Source organism: Sycon ciliatum, chromosome 4 (assembly GCF_964019385.1).
Source record: "Sycon ciliatum chromosome 4, ocSycCili1.1, whole genome shotgun sequence".
In the NCBI taxonomy this organism is placed as follows: Eukaryota; Metazoa; Porifera; class Calcarea; order Leucosolenida; family Sycettidae; genus Sycon; species Sycon ciliatum.
Window position 1 is genome coordinate 28,680,563 of NC_088646.1, and position 17,387 is coordinate 28,697,949.

At 46.6% G+C, this 17,387-nt stretch overlaps 2 protein-coding genes across 2 annotated transcripts; one reads left to right on the plus strand and one right to left on the minus strand.

Moving 5' to 3' along the window:
• Nucleotides 1-231: 231 nt before the first annotated feature.
• On the minus strand, nt 232-2,325 carry LOC135815480 (26S proteasome non-ATPase regulatory subunit 9-like). The gene has a single exon (XM_065328785.1). The coding sequence runs from the start codon at nt 2,187-2,189 to the stop codon at nt 1,563-1,565; it is 627 nt and encodes a 208-aa protein (XP_065184857.1). The 5' UTR covers nt 2,190-2,325; the 3' UTR covers nt 232-1,562.
• A 257-nt stretch (nt 2,326-2,582) lies between these two features.
• LOC135815483 (uncharacterized) lies at nt 2,583-17,344 on the plus strand. Its single transcript, XM_065328788.1, has 13 exons — nt 2,583-2,880; nt 2,992-3,151; nt 3,548-4,218; nt 4,722-4,818; nt 5,012-5,106; nt 10,102-10,201; nt 10,973-11,038; nt 13,036-13,092; nt 14,256-14,380; nt 14,613-14,689; nt 15,078-15,158; nt 15,728-15,771; nt 16,237-17,344. The coding sequence occupies exons 1-13, from the start codon at nt 2,830-2,832 to the stop codon at nt 16,572-16,574; spliced, it is 1,962 nt and encodes a 653-aa protein (XP_065184860.1). The 5' UTR covers nt 2,583-2,829; the 3' UTR covers nt 16,575-17,344.
• Nucleotides 17,345-17,387: the final 43 nt, after the last annotated feature.

The window sequence follows — 17,387 nt, forward strand, 5'->3', positions numbered from 1 at the left end:
CATTCTCCCTTTCTCTGTCCATCTCCCCTTCCTGATGCGTAGACCAACTGTTGAACCCGAGACCACTAGGTCGGGGGAGGTTGACCTACCTCATCGGCACGCATGCCACGCTCCTCTGTGTTGTCAATGTTCGCTTGTCCACTTTTGTCTACCTCCCCTTTTATGTTGCTGGCCAGTGCTTTGCAGTAAAAAAGAAAAGAAAAAAAAGTGTACGCTATAGGATAGGCAAGGTAAGTTACACCGCAGTTTCGATGTACATGAGGCAGATCACATCTTTAAAAAGAATATCAAAGTAGGGATATTTCGTAAAGTTGGCAGGAGAGCAAGCCACAGAAAGGTAGGTAATGTATGAATCTAGTCAAAAAAAGTTACTGCCAACTCCAGTTTCTAGTGAAAAAATGCAATGAACATCTAAAATCAGAGTCCATTTTCCACTAAAATCCTTTGCAGATCCAATCTAAAAAGTAAATTCAGCAAATATATGACTGTCATCAAGAGTACATAACCATGAAGCATGGTGTCATGTACTCTTGCTGTAACGTACGTGAATATTCCAAAGAAGGTATTCTAGGCCAGCCAGTTACCTACATGTACACTGCATACAGGTAAAACATTGTGCGGATAATTCCCTGTCATTCCATTGAGCAGCACAGCTGCGCCTTCATGAAAAAAATCAAAAATGCCAGGTTTCCAAGATGCTTTCCAAACACATCAGGTTGAGAGTGTTCTATCCAGCCAGGAGTCACTGATTGGCGTAGAAAGTAATCGCCTAAAGAAGAAGAAACAGAAAGTATAGCTACTGCGGAGGCACCACCATTGCCAGTCCAATCTCCAAAATCTAGTTGTGCAACACAGTACACCTCACCAGTGTGATACTGTCCGCGTCATGCATGGATTCTTTCCACAGTTCATCAGCCGCACTGCACTACATAGGGAGTATGTCCTGGCATATCCTGCAGTACCATGTCGACTGGCTAGCAGTGCGCATTCCAACATGTTGAACAGCAGACAGTACTAACCAGTGCAGCCCATCTCCAAGATGAAGAATCGCTGTGGAACATATTCGTGCCACCAGTACGCACACACACACACACACACACACACACACACACATGCAAGGATACTCACATCGGCTGCTAGTACCTGTGCTATGGTCACAGCCACTGAGTACAGTCATAGCTGAAGGGCAGCGCGAGTGGTGTGCACAAATGCACACACCCCATGCGAGCAGGGGCGGTGCAGTGAACACACACACCCCATGCGAGCAGGGGCGGTGCAGTGAACACAGAGCCTGTTGCCATATTTGCAACGCGCCGGGCCGATGGCAACAGAGAGTCGGCTCCGATTCAAGTCGGAAACATGGCGATGGTATGGGCAAATCAGCCACGCCCAGATCAGGATAAGCATGAAGCCAGCAGGTGAGCCTTGTTCAGGTTCTCCGCAGATCACGTGCGTGTATACGTACTAGTACCGGTAGCGGTGGAAACTCTTGGAGGTATGCTGCTGATTTCAGGCAGAAGGTACCTGAACTGACCAGTGGCCAGATTACGACTACCCGTTGTCTATTTCTTCGGCAGAGGGGCAATCTTACAGCCGAGCAAACCCTGCCCGCGCCAGCGCTGCGGCTTAAGGATGACATCTTTCCGTGATCCGTGTCGCAGCAGAGCCACCTGCAACGGCCTATCTTCACTCTCGCTAACCAGCTTTGCAATACTTTGCATGCCAGAGAAGTTAGTGGCAGTAATGCTGCCAAATTTTAGGAGCAAGTCATTTTCTGCGAGGCCGGCTCTCTTTGCAGGAGAACCATCAGAAATTATTTGAATATCGGCAAAAGGAAGAAGTTCTGCCTTCTTCACCAGTTGTGTTTGTTCCTCAGCTGATGCACCCGCTCTAGCAAGTTCCTCCTTTGCCTCCCTTGCACGCTGGTGAACAACCAACAGGCCCTTTTCTATTTCTAAGGTGATGTGTCTGATATCATTACGCAGGCAGTGAACTGTGTTACGTGCAGCGCGAATGGCAGGTAGGTCCAGGTCCTGGCGTGGATAACCTTCCCGGTCGACCAGGGGTGCATCCATGCCCACTCCGTAGCCATTGAGCAACTCCAAATTGCTCTTGACTTTCTCCTCCATGTCATCCCGTTGAATTATCAGAGCCTGTACTGACTCCATGCTGGACGCTCCTCCTGACATGACACTTGATCTACCCTTCTTCTAGCTGGAAATAGACTATCGCTTCGCAGGATAATAAACTGCCTGCTATTCTTTGTACGAGGACAGTCATGCACGTATGTTTCGAATTTCCAATCTTTATCTGCACATGCTACTAGACTACATGTAGCAGTTTTGAATGGCTTTTTTCCTCCTTTTTTTGCATTTTTAGTATTTTTTACAAACCCCGAGTATATCTAGTAGTAGTAGTACGCGCGTCCGCACGCAAGCACGTGCGACCTACGATCTTGCATGCCAAATATGCAAGTACGTGCTCGTGACATCACAAACTTGCGGACTTCGGAGTGGACTCGACACTTGCCCATGTTGTACCGAGGCCGTTGTATTGACTGACTGGTCGTCTTTCCGCTCGGCCGGAGCAACACCTACCTACTAGTATCTCTGTTGACAAAGCCAAGGGTTCGTGAAGTTTCTCAGGTCGTGGATTTGGAGATAGATAACAGTGGTGTTGGTGCCCGGGTTGATTGTCGGACAACTTTATCAACAACCCCGGTTGGTTGGAGGAAGTGGATGATGGCCGATTCATCTGGCTTCCAAAGCACTTTGTCCAGAACCTGAGTTGCCTCGTTGAGGTTTGGCCGACCCGGCCCGTGAAAGCAAAATGGAAACTCCCGGAATGGATAGGAGTTCACGCTCTCAGAGCGTTCGACAGGTAATACCGACAAACCTAATTTCCACCTGCCATGTGTTGTACTAGTGATGGAGAAGGTGCAGGTAAGTAAGACTGGAACTAACAATGCGTTCCGGCTCTGATTGTCTCCAGCCGCAGAAACTAAAAAAATGTGGACCATCCGGTACAAAGAGGAAGCGGAGACGTTTGGAGCGCTTGATGGTGCTGTACGGCCCAAACATGGGCTTGCGAAAGGAGGTAGCTGACAAGTTTGCGGAGGAGTATCATGACAATGTCCATTATCCGCCAGTAGGTATGTTCCAGTCAAGTGCTTGAACTTGTGGCGAACACTCAGCCTGGCCTGAATATTCGTTACATCCGGTTGATGAGAAGGATGAACTCTCTCCAAATCCACCTGAAATGTGGGCTTTGTAGGATCTTAGACTATCCGTAGCACAAGCACATAGTGAATGAGAAGGGAAGGTTGTAGACTGGAGTTCGTGTACGTGGACCATATTGCTTGCTATGGACCCAACACTGTACAGGCTGTTTTCCTGGGACAGCTGAGAGGTCCTTCATAATACCATGCATGTACATGTACACTACACACGTGATTGTTTTTGCTTGTTTGTTTTCCATTCCCACTGGGCACCTGCACCTGCTTTACATTGCTGTGCCCGGCTCGTGTGTGCATTGTTTCATTCTGTAGTAACCACACTGCCGAGTGACAACACAGGGCCGGCCATGAGTACGATAGGTCATCGTCTGCAGCACGTGGACGCGCGCCTGTTCGAGAAAATGGTCTCGGAAGGGGATCTGGTCTGCTACTATCATGTGTTTGACTCCGCATTTAGCCCCGATCTGCTCCCTGCTACTGAAGGGGAGTGCACAGCAGCCAGTGCCACTGAAGACACTCGGCAGAGTGCCGTGCCCAATGCTGAATGTGCCTCCACGGCGAGTTCATTGAGCAAAGTGCCATCAGCCACCGCCATCTGCATTGAGGATGCAGAATGTGAGGAGCGGCCACGGAGTGACTCCGCGAACAGTGTGACGGACATGCATCGTACCTCTGTGCCAACGATCAACACACAAGGCGCTCAGCTATCGCCGCACACCTTCCAGCGGAGTGCGTCTGCTCGCATGGCTCACCCACCGCTGGCTGAACGGCGCTCTGCTCCTGGTGGGATCAGCTGTGTGGCTGGCTCCATATCCTCGCTGCGCCACACATTCTACTTTGGAATCACGCGACGAGCATTGCACGAAGCTTTCCAGGACCCGAGCGGAGGTGTTGTCATGCTGCTTCTCCCTTACATCGCCGCACAGCAGCTGCTCTCCTGGAGTCGCGGCAAGTTTCCCAATGCATTCGTAGCCTGCTATGAGGTAAGCATCGTGATGCATAGATGTCACCTACCTCGTACAGGACGTTTACGATATTGTAACTATTTAGGCACAATCGTGAAGTGAAATAGCAGAGGAATGGTAGTAAATATGCCTGGCAAAATGGCGGTAAATAGCAAATACTCGCCTGTCCATACAACACTCTCTAAGCTGCAGAGTTCTGGCAAAGAGCGCTCATTCTGTCGCCACCATCATCAGTTTGTGTGAGGTGCCTAGTTGATGCATGGCTGGTCGGTGGTGGTGAGAGAAGGACCGCTCTTTGCCAGAACATTGCACCTTAGAGAGCGTTGTGTGGGCAAGCGTGTAGTTACCGCCATTTCGGCGGGTGTTTTTCACCACTTCTCTATTATACTAAGAAGTGAAATATGAACGGATAGCAATTGTCAATAGGATAACACATTTGGTGCTGCGTTGTCAACTTTCTCAATTACTAATACTCATCACTGAACTTTGCGTATGGTTCTCCATTTTTCTTCTTTGATTAGAAACGTATTACTGCCAGACTGCTTCGATCGGAGCACTCACTCCTGACGGATGCCAGCAGTGATTCTATCAATCTTCTGCATGCCACTTATGACATGGGTAAGTTTTCCTGAGATTTGTGGGGGGGGGGGGGGGGGGGTTGTCCAACATCTTGGTTTCACCTTTTTTCTGTGATTTGTTCATAAGTAACTTGCTTTGGATTTTAGTCAGCTGATGTCAGCCTGTGTTAGTACAAGCCCTGCTGGTAGCGGCCTTTGTTCATTGTTGTGATTTGCCCTCTGCTCCCGTGCAGTCGCCCAAGCACAGAAATTTGACAAAATCACCTACGTGGAGGCTCTGGCATATTTCCAATCTCGGCAGTTCCTTCTGGAGCGTAAAACTGCAGCGGTAAGCCTTGGTGAAGCCTGTTTATACTGAGACTTTATTCCCGTAGCTATGCAGAAGACGTTACTTCAGTAACGTCTGGCGTTAGCCAGGGTCCACACAACTTTAATTTGGTGTTTGTGTGTTTGTGTCACGCCTGGCGCTATCCCGTATCTGTACCGTACGTACCATCAAACACAGCTGGCCACATAGAGCTGGCCGCAATATTCAAATAGGGCTTTCAAACGCAAGATCATAACGTGAAGCAACTTGGAAGAATGAGTATGAATGCGAAGTGTATGGGGGAATGCATGTAGGGGCGATAGTGCGGGTTCGAATCCCAGGTAATGCCTGAAAAAAAGGAGAATTGAAAAATTTATAACATTCCTTTTCTTTTTTTCATCAAGGCGGTAGACGGTGTCGTATTACCCTCGACCATACCTGTCCCGTATCTGTCCCGTACCTGTACCGTACCTATCCCGTACCGTACTGTACAATCAAAGACGGCTGGCCACAATGCATATTCAAATAGGGCTTTCAAATACAAGATCATAACGTAAAGCAACTTGGAAGAATTAGTATGTATGCGAAGTGTACCGGGGATGCGTGCAGGGCAATAGTGCGGGTTCGAATCCCAGGTTATGTCTAAAAACAAAAAATAGAAACTTCTAAGAATTTATAACATCCCTATGCTTTTTTTGTCAAGGTCATCAAGGCAAAAAAGCATAGCGTAGGGCCCTGAGCTTCCAAGCTCTCTCGTTTTAGCCATACATCGTGTTTGTAGTTGAATACTCCACAATCGTGCAGGTGTGCCAAATGAAACCAGACCCAACTGGTATATGACCCGCGCTCTGCGAAAACCGACCTTAGGTGCTTCGTAATTTTTTCGAGAAAAAGAACAAAACGTCACGATCTGTCGATTTTTGAAGATTACAAGGTGAGAGTCATGGCGGAACGAAGCAGAAGACAGTCGCTAGCTCAAATTGCTGCGGGCTTCTCCCCAGAGGTTTTAGCCGAACTCCTTCACGATGAATAGTCATTTTTTGGCCTGGTCCAATCGCAGTTCTGATGACAGCAGTGCCGAGGAGAGTCGGATGTGGAATCGCAGGACGTAACGCTGATCGAGCTGGACGGTGATGCGGAGGAGAATTTCGATCAGGCGTCGGTTCTGCCACCAGCCCAGCCCCTCAATGCCGGCAATATACAGAGTGCACACCAAGAAAAATCGGTTCAAGTACTGTCTACAATCCAGGAGGCGCGTGACAAGTTTGACAAGCGCTGTAGGTGTTCCGCACTGGTGCTGTTTCAAGAGCGTGACACTTGAAACCTTGCTTGCACTTACAGCACACGCAGCGCAGGTCCTGATCAAGACACTGAGATCGCTGCTTGTGTGTAGGCGGAAAGCTAGACGTGCTCAGGAGACGTGGTGAGGCTACCCAGCGCGTCCAGCATGCTGGGAGATGTGATAGATGGGGCTCAACAACACTACTCTGAACTACTGAAGTACAGAGTCAGTGGCTGGTGTGGAAGTCATCGGTACATGCATGTCAGGAAGTCTTTGTGTGTGCCTCCAGGATCAAGCCCTGGGTGCTGAAATCTACAGGCTGCTGTCAGTGCAAGTGTAATCAGCCCAACACAGAACTCTGGAATGCACTGCCTGTAGAAGATGTTGTGGAGCTGAAGCATTTTATAGAGCGTTATGCTATGCTAGTATTATGCTATAGTTCATGGCCTCCCTTAACCTGCGGCTCGACATGGACACAACAAGCCAGTACCAACCTACATGTATTTGCCCAGCATCACTACGAAGAAGCTTGTTCACCAGGCGTTCACAAATCCTGGTTGCAAAGCTGCATACAGTACGTTTGGCAAGATTTGGAAAAGAGACTGCCATGATATCACCGATTACGAAACAATGTGTGCGGCTGATGTAGACATAACTAGATGTTCTAACTACCAGTACCAGATAAAACTATCAATATCCTTTAATCCGGTATTGATCCTAGCTTCTTCACTACTTTGCACCTGCCTCTACGCATCACTCCGGCTGGCATATCCTCAAACAGAGCCAAATTTCTCTTCCACCAGATTCGTGAGCAACACCATCCACAGAACAGAGATAGAATGTGTCTATCTCCACAACAGGAAGATCCAATGCCATCATAAACCTTTCCTTTTGAGCATTATGACATACAGATTTATTCTGCAAAGTTTGGTTGCAATCATCCTGCTTGAATTCTCGCTGCATTGGTTCCAAAAAGTAGCATAAAACCCTGGATTTTTTGCTATTTTTCCTCCAAAAATTGCAAGAAAAGTGCAAAGAAATTGTCATTGTATCTAACTGAATATGTATGCAATCCACCTAAAACTTCACCAGAAGTTGAAGAAAGGGTCCTGGGTCAACAATCCAGCACAAACTCAATTTCGCCAAAATAGCACCTAAGGTCGGTTTTCGCAGAGCACTGGTCATATAGTTTTTGGTGCCCCAGACTTGCACGGTCCTTGACGACCCAGAAGTGGTGCAAATGCTGCTGACACACACACACCTTGACCTTGACCTTGACATACAGCTGCCGATAAACGGCTTAACTGATACACACACGCGCACACACACACACACACACACACACACACACCTTGACCTTTACATACAGCTGTCGTTAAACGGCTAAGTTGATACACACACACACACACACACACACACACACACACACACACACACACACACACACATACACACACATGTGCACACAGATGGAATGGGAACTGATCCAGGTGCCAGCTTTTCACTTGGGTTTCACCTGTTAGACCAACGAGGAACAGGTTCAAACTGACTCAGTATTTGTATTCAGAGGCTTGGTGTTATGCAGTGCAAGTATTTAAAAAAATCCCTACTACATTTCAAGTTGAACTCGGGTGGTGAGCCAATTTAATTATGGAGGGGTGTAGCTCGTGCTCTTCTTCATTGCGCTTCCTTCCCCTCTTGGACCGTTCCGAACCTGAGCCTTCCAAGTTGGAAGGTTGTTAGTTTGCGCCTTGGAGAAGTGTTGGACCCAAGTGTCAGGTCGCTGAATGTCTGAATGTCAGTACTCCTTGTCAGTTTTGTGCCATTTTGTCGCACTCGCTGTCTGTATATGATCTGGTTACGTTGGTGGACAGTAGGGCTGAAACGAATGCTCAATGAAGCGAACGAATATTCTCTTTCCGAATACGTGTGAAACGAAGAATATTCCGAATATTCTAAACCATACAATATCCATGGATACCTAGTTGTATCCATGGTAACCATAGACCATCAACTGGTGTATACCCCAATTACAGGAGGGACATTTGAAAAGGACAATGTTATCATTTGTCTTGCTGATGACAACACATGGAAGGTGGCAATCTCACCCACTTTCTGCACCAAATAAACCTGTTCGATATCAAAAAGGCGAGTTTCTGTACATTTACGAACATTCTTATTCTACTCTAACGAAGAATATTCTTTTTCCGATCTGCACATTTCGAATATTCCTTTCAGCCCTAGTGGACAGTTAGTCATAACTCTTAACATTTTGTCCCTTTTCCTTTTTTACATTTTAAGGATCACACGTTGTGGTAGAGTTTTTCCTCTTTCCACACAATGGGCAGTGCTTTCTTACACAGAAGGTAGAACGAGGCTTTATTGTTGCTCGAGTTTCATGCTATGCTATCCTCAGGCAAAATTCGGACAATTTTTGAGTGTTTATAGTAAAGAAAAGGACCAAGGAACTTCAAGTTCAATACACCACACCACCACCACCACGTTGCGCTCTTGGCCGATCCAAACTCTGCACTCACATCACCATCACCACAGCGAGGACAATTCCGGAATATAGCTTGATATTGACAATGACCCTCCAGACAGCTGTATCGCTCCTGAGCTCATCAGTGGAGGCATACAGTGAAGCTTGGTTATAACGACACCCGAGATGGAACGCCAAAAAAGTCCTTATTTGCGATCTGTCATTATATCCGATCTTGGGATTTCCAACACAATATGCACACCCAAACGCGGCAAAATTAATTTTCTGCACAATGGTGCTTTTTTCAACTGAACACAACAAAGAGCAAGCCCTATCTGCTGTCTATTGCATAGCTATGTACACGTTATCATAATTATCAAAGTGATTTCTCGGAGAAAGAAGCATGGCAAATGTTGCGAAAATCCGTCGCAGAAGATACGGAAGGTACGGAGGGAGGGTAAGTGTGCACTACACCTGTACACAGTACACTTATTTTACCGTCAGTAGATCTACGACATGTCGACACTCCTTCAAAGTTTCCGGGCGTGTACGAGTGTGCAGTGCAGTGCACAGTCGATGTGCACTGCACTGTACGATCTTGTGCACCCGGCCAGCGGCAAGTCTTGCACTCGCGGCAGCTGTGAAAGCCAGAATCAATCGTACGTCGCAGTCGTGAGAATGTTGTTATATTGACCCATTTTCACACTACGGTGCATGACAATTTGGTCGTTATTCTCGAGTTGTCGTTGCAACCGATCTTTTTTGTACACAAATCAATACAAAATTGCTGCTGCCATGGATTTTTCGTCGTTGTAGCTGATCTGTCGTTATAACCAATGTCGTTATAACCAAGCTTCACTGTATGATGAATAATAAGAATAGACTGATCTTTATAAGGGCTAAATCTGGAGGGTCATTGTCAATATCAATCTATATACCGGAATTGTCCTCGCTGTGGTGATGGTGATGTGAGTGCAGAGTTTGGACTGGCCAAGAGCACAATGTGGTGGTGGTGTGGTGTATTGGATTCCATAATGGCCGGGTCGTCGCTACTTCTTCTTCTGAACTTCAAGTTACGCTATCAATTTGAGTTTTGCCTGAGAATCTCATTTTCTGTGAAAGGGGAATCCTACTGATTTCTATGGCTGGTGTTTATTGGGCAAATAGCAGCTACTCTTGCCACCAATGATATAAATGTGTATAGGTGAATCCATTCTCACCTTTGTTGTGGTCTTGTGATTCCTTTTGTTAGGAGGGCGGAGTGGGAGAACCCTCGATGCTGACTGCCAGTAAAATCCGCGTTGACCGGTGTCTCAAGCCTGAGAAGGACCTTGTCGTGACCGTAGCTGGATGTAAGTGCTCTGGCCGCTGTGTCTTCAGTATGATGGGAGATAGTTGGGTGCCGTAAACCGGGAAACGTTTGCGCCGGTTTCAGTTCACGGTTTGCGAGCACAGACAAATTCGCACCTGGAAATGTTTGCTATTTGGAGTGAATTTCATTTGTTTCTTTTACCACTGTTCTACACTTCACTTCTACTTAGTTTTTCAATTTCCTGCCCGTCGCAAACATTGCGACAAACTTTTCCAGATCACAATGGTTTTCCGGTTCACAGTATGCTTGCCCTCACCTTGGTACACGACGCATTTGAAAGTGCTGCTGCCTCGGAGCAGGCTGGGCGGTTTGGATACTATGACAATCATTTCGATTCCCTTCCGTCGTGCCTTTTGACTTGTTCGTAAACTCTAATGTAACCACTTATATTCACACCACGATGTAGGTATTCAGTATTCACAGTGTTCCTGTTTTGTACCAGGGTAGTCGTATCTTGAAATAGCTTTCCAGTTGTACAGTGAACATTCAGAGTTTCAGACCCATCAGTTAGTGACGACTGGATAGGGTCATGTGCATGTAGGGGTGGGGGTAGGAGATGCTTGAACAGAAAGAATCCGCACTATATCCATGTGCTGCAAAAGGCTTGCCACGTTCTACCCACTGTATACTATGAAGACGAAAAATAGGTGAAGAGTGCAAGATATTCTATCTTCTGTATTGTCTTGTGTGTGTGTGTGGGTGTGTGTGTGTGTGGGTGTGTGTGTGTGTGTGTGTGTGTGTTGCTGTTCAGGTGGCTACAATGCAGAAGATCCATTCCACCTGTGCATATCCCGCACGTTGTACGCCAAACTGACCAGTAAGTCTGGACCTGCAGTAATGCAGCATCAAATGGCATATTTTGGTGGTTCAGGTGATAATTTGGGTATGAAGGAGCATGCAGAAAGACTACTAATAAGCACTATCTCTTTGTCTGTCAAATCCTATATATACTAGTATAGGATTTTTGACAATTTTTGGGAAAGGGTAGATCATACCTTAAAAGTAAAGTTCTTTCTTCAAAAACCTGTTGGAGTGCATTCCGTGTTTATTGGTGGTTTAGCGTGTGCGCTAAGCCCTGTTAACGAACGTGGAACATCTACCACTCATACTTAGTCTGATGATCATGCATCTGATTATGATGTCATTGCTATACATGCGCATGCGCAGCGCACGCCACTCTCCCACGCGTGCTTTCCAAATCTTGCTTTAGAGAGAGAGAAAGAGAAAAGAGAGACTCCTTTGTCGCTTTTGCTTTCCGACGACTTGACTGTTCACTGGTTTGTCTGTCAGTTGTCAATTTCCCCTTCCCTCCCAACCCCATTCGACTGGGGATCACTATCTCTCCGTCACTGTCACCATAATTTCCTCAATAACAGTGTCAGTACAACTCTTGTCAATATACTTATATCGGGTGAGGGCAGTCTATCTCCGCAGCTGGCTCATTTCAATCACTACCGGTCGCAGCTCCTGCCCACGGCAGGCCGACCGTCTCTCGTTCACACTCTGTGTGCTCCAGGTCACAGCTCCTGCGCAGAGCAGGCCGACCTGTCTGTCTCTCTCTCTCTCTCACACACAGTATGTGTGCACCGGGTCTCAGCTCCTGCGCAGAGCAGGCCGACCTGTCTTTCTCATGCACGCCAGCTGCTCCGCCCAATATCCCTGATATGCCAACCAGAAAACAATGTGTTCTGAGCCGGGTGCATGCCTGTATGTGGAGAGTGCGTTAACAGAGATGATGTCAGCCAACTTTCACCTGCACAAGGGCTCTACTTTTTCTGTAACCGGCCCTGCCGTGCAAAGTTGTCCAGAAATTTCAAAATCCTATAATATATATAGGATTTGGTCTCTTCAAAAATTGGTTTTGTTCTTCCCAGTTTCCCCTGCCAACAAAAACCCTAGTTGGCAATATCCAAACCTAGATATGGCCCATATGGAGCTAAGAACAAAATTCTATGCATCTATGGCTAAAGAAGAAGCACCTCCTAGGCTAGTACCAAAAGAGTATTCCACTATTAATATGTGTACATACTTGAACACAACTGATTTAGTAAATGCCCCATGCATGTACAGTCAACTTCGCTAATAACGACTGCGGATATAACGACAATTCGCGAATAACGACAGAGTTTCCATGCCCAGAGCACAGTCCATTCTACCTGAATACATATAATGAGACTTCGGGTATAACGACACTTCGCGAATAACGACACTTTTCTGATGCCCCGCCGAGTGTCGTTATACGCAAAGTTGACTGTAGTGTCTTTAGTTCATATATTTTGATCTGCGAGCACTTTACAACACTACTTCAATGCTAGGATGGTGCTAATATTCATCTATTCCACTCCTAGTCTATCTCTGCCACTTGTAATTGCAATTCATCAGCAATAATTGCACACAGAGACCTTTCCTGGGGGTCTTAGCCATTGGGTAACCTCTATTCATTCATTTTAAAGAAAGAGATGCATTGTGGGAAAGATCGAAATGTATCCTCAATAACATTGAATCCATTTCGACCATTTTCGAGACTGCAAGTGCGTCTTGAAGTCTAATCCTACATATAGGATTAACTGGTGACAGACAAAGAGATATGAATGATACTAGATCTTGGTCAGTAGATGGTTTTATCACATTATTTTTATCAGGTGACTGGAGGACAAATCCCATATTTGGTAGGCAGGGGAGGGGTAGCTGCAGGTTAAAATCCATATATGGTGTGCTTTTCGAGTAGCATCCTTTTATAGGCAGATTTGTATTCATGACATTAATTTTGCTGACTGTATGCACATGTGTATCGTTTATTTCCCTTTGTGTCAGAACTCGGTGGTAGCTGTCCAACCACTGGCAAACATTGGAGTAAAATCGGTTGCAAAGGTATGTGTGTTCTCACATACTGATTTGTCTTTAACCATTATTTTGTGTGCAGTTGATCTCACGTAGTCCTTCTCTGGTGAATAATCACTGGCGTGGGAAAGACTTCGGACTCATGGATGTTCTCCATGTGTACATGAACAAATGAGCTCGGACCGCACACACTCTGTACATACAAATAGTGTATGCCTGCTCATCTCATGCCGTGGCAAGCTGCCCTAGGCTAGCACTATGCATACCTCTGGAGTGTTTGCAGGCACACGATAGGGCAACTCGTACACTACCGAAGCACGGCTGAGGTGTGAAAGCCGTGCATTGCCTGGGCCGTGATTTGTGCTTGGCCTTGCATTCGTAGAAATGCAAACGCGCCACAAGCCACTGTACTTTCACTGCCCTCAGGACATAATTTTGGGTACTTTCAGACATACCTACATGTACTATACAGTGCTGGCGAGTGAAATCCAACCACGGGCACCCTTTCTACGCCCCGAGTAAGCAGCCTTTGATGCCCTATAGCGCTGCAAATCCAACCCAGCTCAGCTCACACGTCCACCATGTAACCCGCAGCTCACTTCTCGAGTGAGTGGTCGGATTGACTGCCCACCACAGTACCGTGTGTTGTTGTATGTCGGACATGCTTCGGAAGTACATGTAGCCTTGAATATGGTTGATCCGCCTGCCACGCTGAGTCACTTCCTGGCTGCTTGTTCTGCAGGGGGCGGTAGATAGATCCAGACTGTACACCAACACAATAGATCAGACTTGCAATGCTGGATTGTGCACAGTTCATCCCCAGGCATACCTACCCCCTTAAAACCCGGTGTACCGTATGCATATACATGGCTGCAAGGCCTGCGCCATCACGCCTAGACCATTGCTTTCCGGTGAATTTCTGAAGAAGCAAGAATTCCCGCTCTACTGGGCAATCCTGTCATAGCACTTGGGTTCATTTTTGTACTGCTTTGTAGTAATTGCTCATCGCCAATTTGGCTTAGGTGAAGTGAACCAACCCTCGGTAAATATACCAGATGAACAATGAGGAAAAGTGCGCAAAGTGTGTATGAACCTGTATACTGAAATAGGTGTAATACTGTTCTTTTTGGATCTGCAAAGCACTTTGCAGTGATATTTTCTTTGCTTGTGCTGCCTTTCCTTTCCATTCTCAGATGATGGGTCGACTGGAGTTGATGGCGGTGGTTTGGTAGCCTACATGCATCTGCTCCACCTTATCAACACCGATGGACTGCAGGGCCTTGTCGTTGATATATTCCATCTGTCCGAGGGAGGCAAGGTATGTATGCAGAATGTTTGCTTGTGCGAGAGCGTGCGAGGGCATGTGACGGGCTTTCTTGACATTTGTGTGCATGCCTTTCTCTCTCTCTCTCTCTCTCTCTCTCTCTCTCTCTCTCTCTCTCTCTCTCTCTTTCATACTCTAATTTTCGAACTTTTCCACACTGTCTTTTCATTTTCAATTCTGGCAACGAACTTCTAACGTCTTCTGGCCCGTGTCTTTCTCCATGCAGAATTTCAACTTCATTGAGGTGTCAGCAAAGATCACCAACTCCGTGCTTTTAGCCTTACACACATCGTACTTTCAAAAGTGAGTTGGTGAAGGAGGGCATGTAGTCAACTGAAGCAGAGTTGTGTGTGTGGTGTGGTGTGTGTGTGTTTGTGTGGATACTGAGGAGGACTGGGGTCCTAAAACTACCGATAGTAATTGGTTGCATGAACTAATGATATGCCTGCAATGTGTTCATTGTACAAGGCAATGCAAATCTGTTGTAGCTCGGGATGGCAGTCACTGCCGTGTTGTGCATGCACCTTGATTGATAGATTGACAGTGTAGCTGATGGACCATTTCGTTATTTCTCCTTGTCAACACTCTGACCCCATTTCGACTGCTTCGTGTTTGGCTATTTGGAAAAGATGCAGAAATGTTGGATTCCTTACTCATCGTATTGCTGTGTTTGTCTATCCCACTTGGCCAGGATTTGCAATCAGCGGCAACAGATTTTTGGCGTGCTTAACGACCTCTACGCCGGTGCCCTGCTGAAGTTCTACGAATTATTGTAAGTGTGTAATGGCGTGTGCATTAACTGTGCTGTTTAGTTTCACACATAATTTCTTTGAGTCGATTTACTAATACACCTGGTAGCGGTCATTGGGGGCAGTGAGGGGGGGGGGGGGGTGCTGATGGTAGTGTGCGTGTAGCATCAAGGTAACCTTTTAAGGATTCATCCATGCCGTCAAAGTGCTGTAAGACATGTATGCCTCACATGTGTTATGTGCGGATATGCCTGAAGACCGCAAGATCGTTGACGTATATTCTCGTTAACCTATCAATTTAGGACAATTCTTAAATTTTCGAATCGTTATTATAACATGTCTTACAGTACAGCTTTTTTGAAATGCCGTCTCACGCACTTTGTGCAAAGGAAACTTGACTCATTGACTGTACAAGTAATGCAGAATTCATGGCTGAGTTGTACAACGTACGTATGCAGCATTACACGGTCTCAGTTTGATCGATCATTCCACATGTATATCTACACGCTTGTGTCCCTTCCATTCTTGTGTCAATGCTGTTCTAGATTGTTTCATTGTGGTAATTTCTCTCTCTCTCTCTCCCTCTCTGCAGCCAAAGTGCAACTGCCACCCCTGATGTCACGGCTGTGCTCGCTGGTAAGGCTTGTGTTGATAACTGTGGGTTTGTTGGTTGGGGGGGGGGGGGGGGCAAGATATATTCTAGCCAAGCCTGATTCATTTTGCAGTTCTAAGGCAGCATGTCCCTGAGGTAGCACGTTCTTTGCCCTGACGAGCAGCCGGTTCCCTAATCTTCTTGATAGTATTCTACCCTCCTTGGAGGGTGTATCTTGATGATCTCTACCCACACAATTTTTGAGAACATGCGCTTCCTCTCCTGTTGCTGTTGATTGTGATAGGTATAGGCAACCAGCATTGCTTGTTTGGTTGTTGTCTGTATTTCACTGGGCTTTGTGCTTTCTTTTTGGTGAGCTGACTACTGTTGTAAGACTGGATGTGCTCTCTCTCTCTCTCTCTCTCTCTCTCTCTCTCTCTCTCTCTCTCTCTCTCTCTCTCTCTCTCTCTCTCTCTCTCTCTCTCTCTCTGTATAATGTTACTGTGCAGATGTGGATGGTGACATTCGAAACCACTGCAGGCGACTCATGGTGTCTGTTGAGCGCCACTTCCAAGGCTACTCCTTCCACGCTCAGGTCTCCACACCCACTGGTGCACAAAGCGGTGTCTCACGTAGCACGTCTCTCACCAATGTGAACTCCACAAAGGCAGGAAGTTCCAGCAGTTCAGATTCTTTTGGTCCTGCATCCCTCGGCTCGCAGAAAGCAGCGTGGGGGAGGTCGTGCCCCAATGTACCACAAGCTACGCGGCAGTCCGAGAGGGGATTGTTGGACAAGTCCATGTCCAACGGGAAGTACCTTGGTTCCAGCTCCAGTGTGTTTAGCTGAGGCAGCAGCAAAAGCAGTGCAAGCAAGACCTTCCGACTTCTGTCTGCCTACATTGACCAATATGTGTCCAATCGTGGTATTTGTCCTACTTTTTCTGTTTGCTTCTGCTAACCTTGCCCGTTTCTGGACAATGCATCAGCATTGCTCAGACCTCACACACTAAGTTCTTATAGTTCGTTAAGTCTTCTCCTGTTTGATTGTCGCACTCTTGTCGAGTGGATTGTCTCATCTGGCTGCTAATAGCTTCGATGTTGTCCATTCTTGTCCGTGTGTGTGTGTGTGCATGTGTATGTTTGTGTGTTCTGTTACCTATCTGGTACCGCTATCCAGCCAGGTTGATGGTGACGATCGTATGTGTTATGTCATCGTCTCGGTAGTGTTTCCTATCTGAGCTCTGCCGCTTGACGAACAGAAACCTTCCTAAATTATTCCGTACTCTTTTGCTAATCATTTTTGGCAGACCCAGTCAACAACACCAGAGTATGGAGCTAACTCTCGAAAAGGCTGTCACTAGCCTTCTGCTACTGCTTCTGCTGCTAACGTCTATTTGCTCAGACCAACCGTTGTTTATTTATTATGAATACATCTAGACAATCACTGCTCTACCTCCTTGTTCTTTCGTATTCCGCATTTTGCGGAATGTTCTGTACATATTATTAGTATTAGACCACTGTATGCTGCCTTAGGGGCTGTTGTTGCCTGCCCAATTCTCAACGTCATGTTATTGTCTTGAGCTCTATCCTAGATTCGAAAATATAAATACATGTTTATTCTTTTTTTTTCCACACTGTGGTGTTTGTCCGCTTTGCTCGG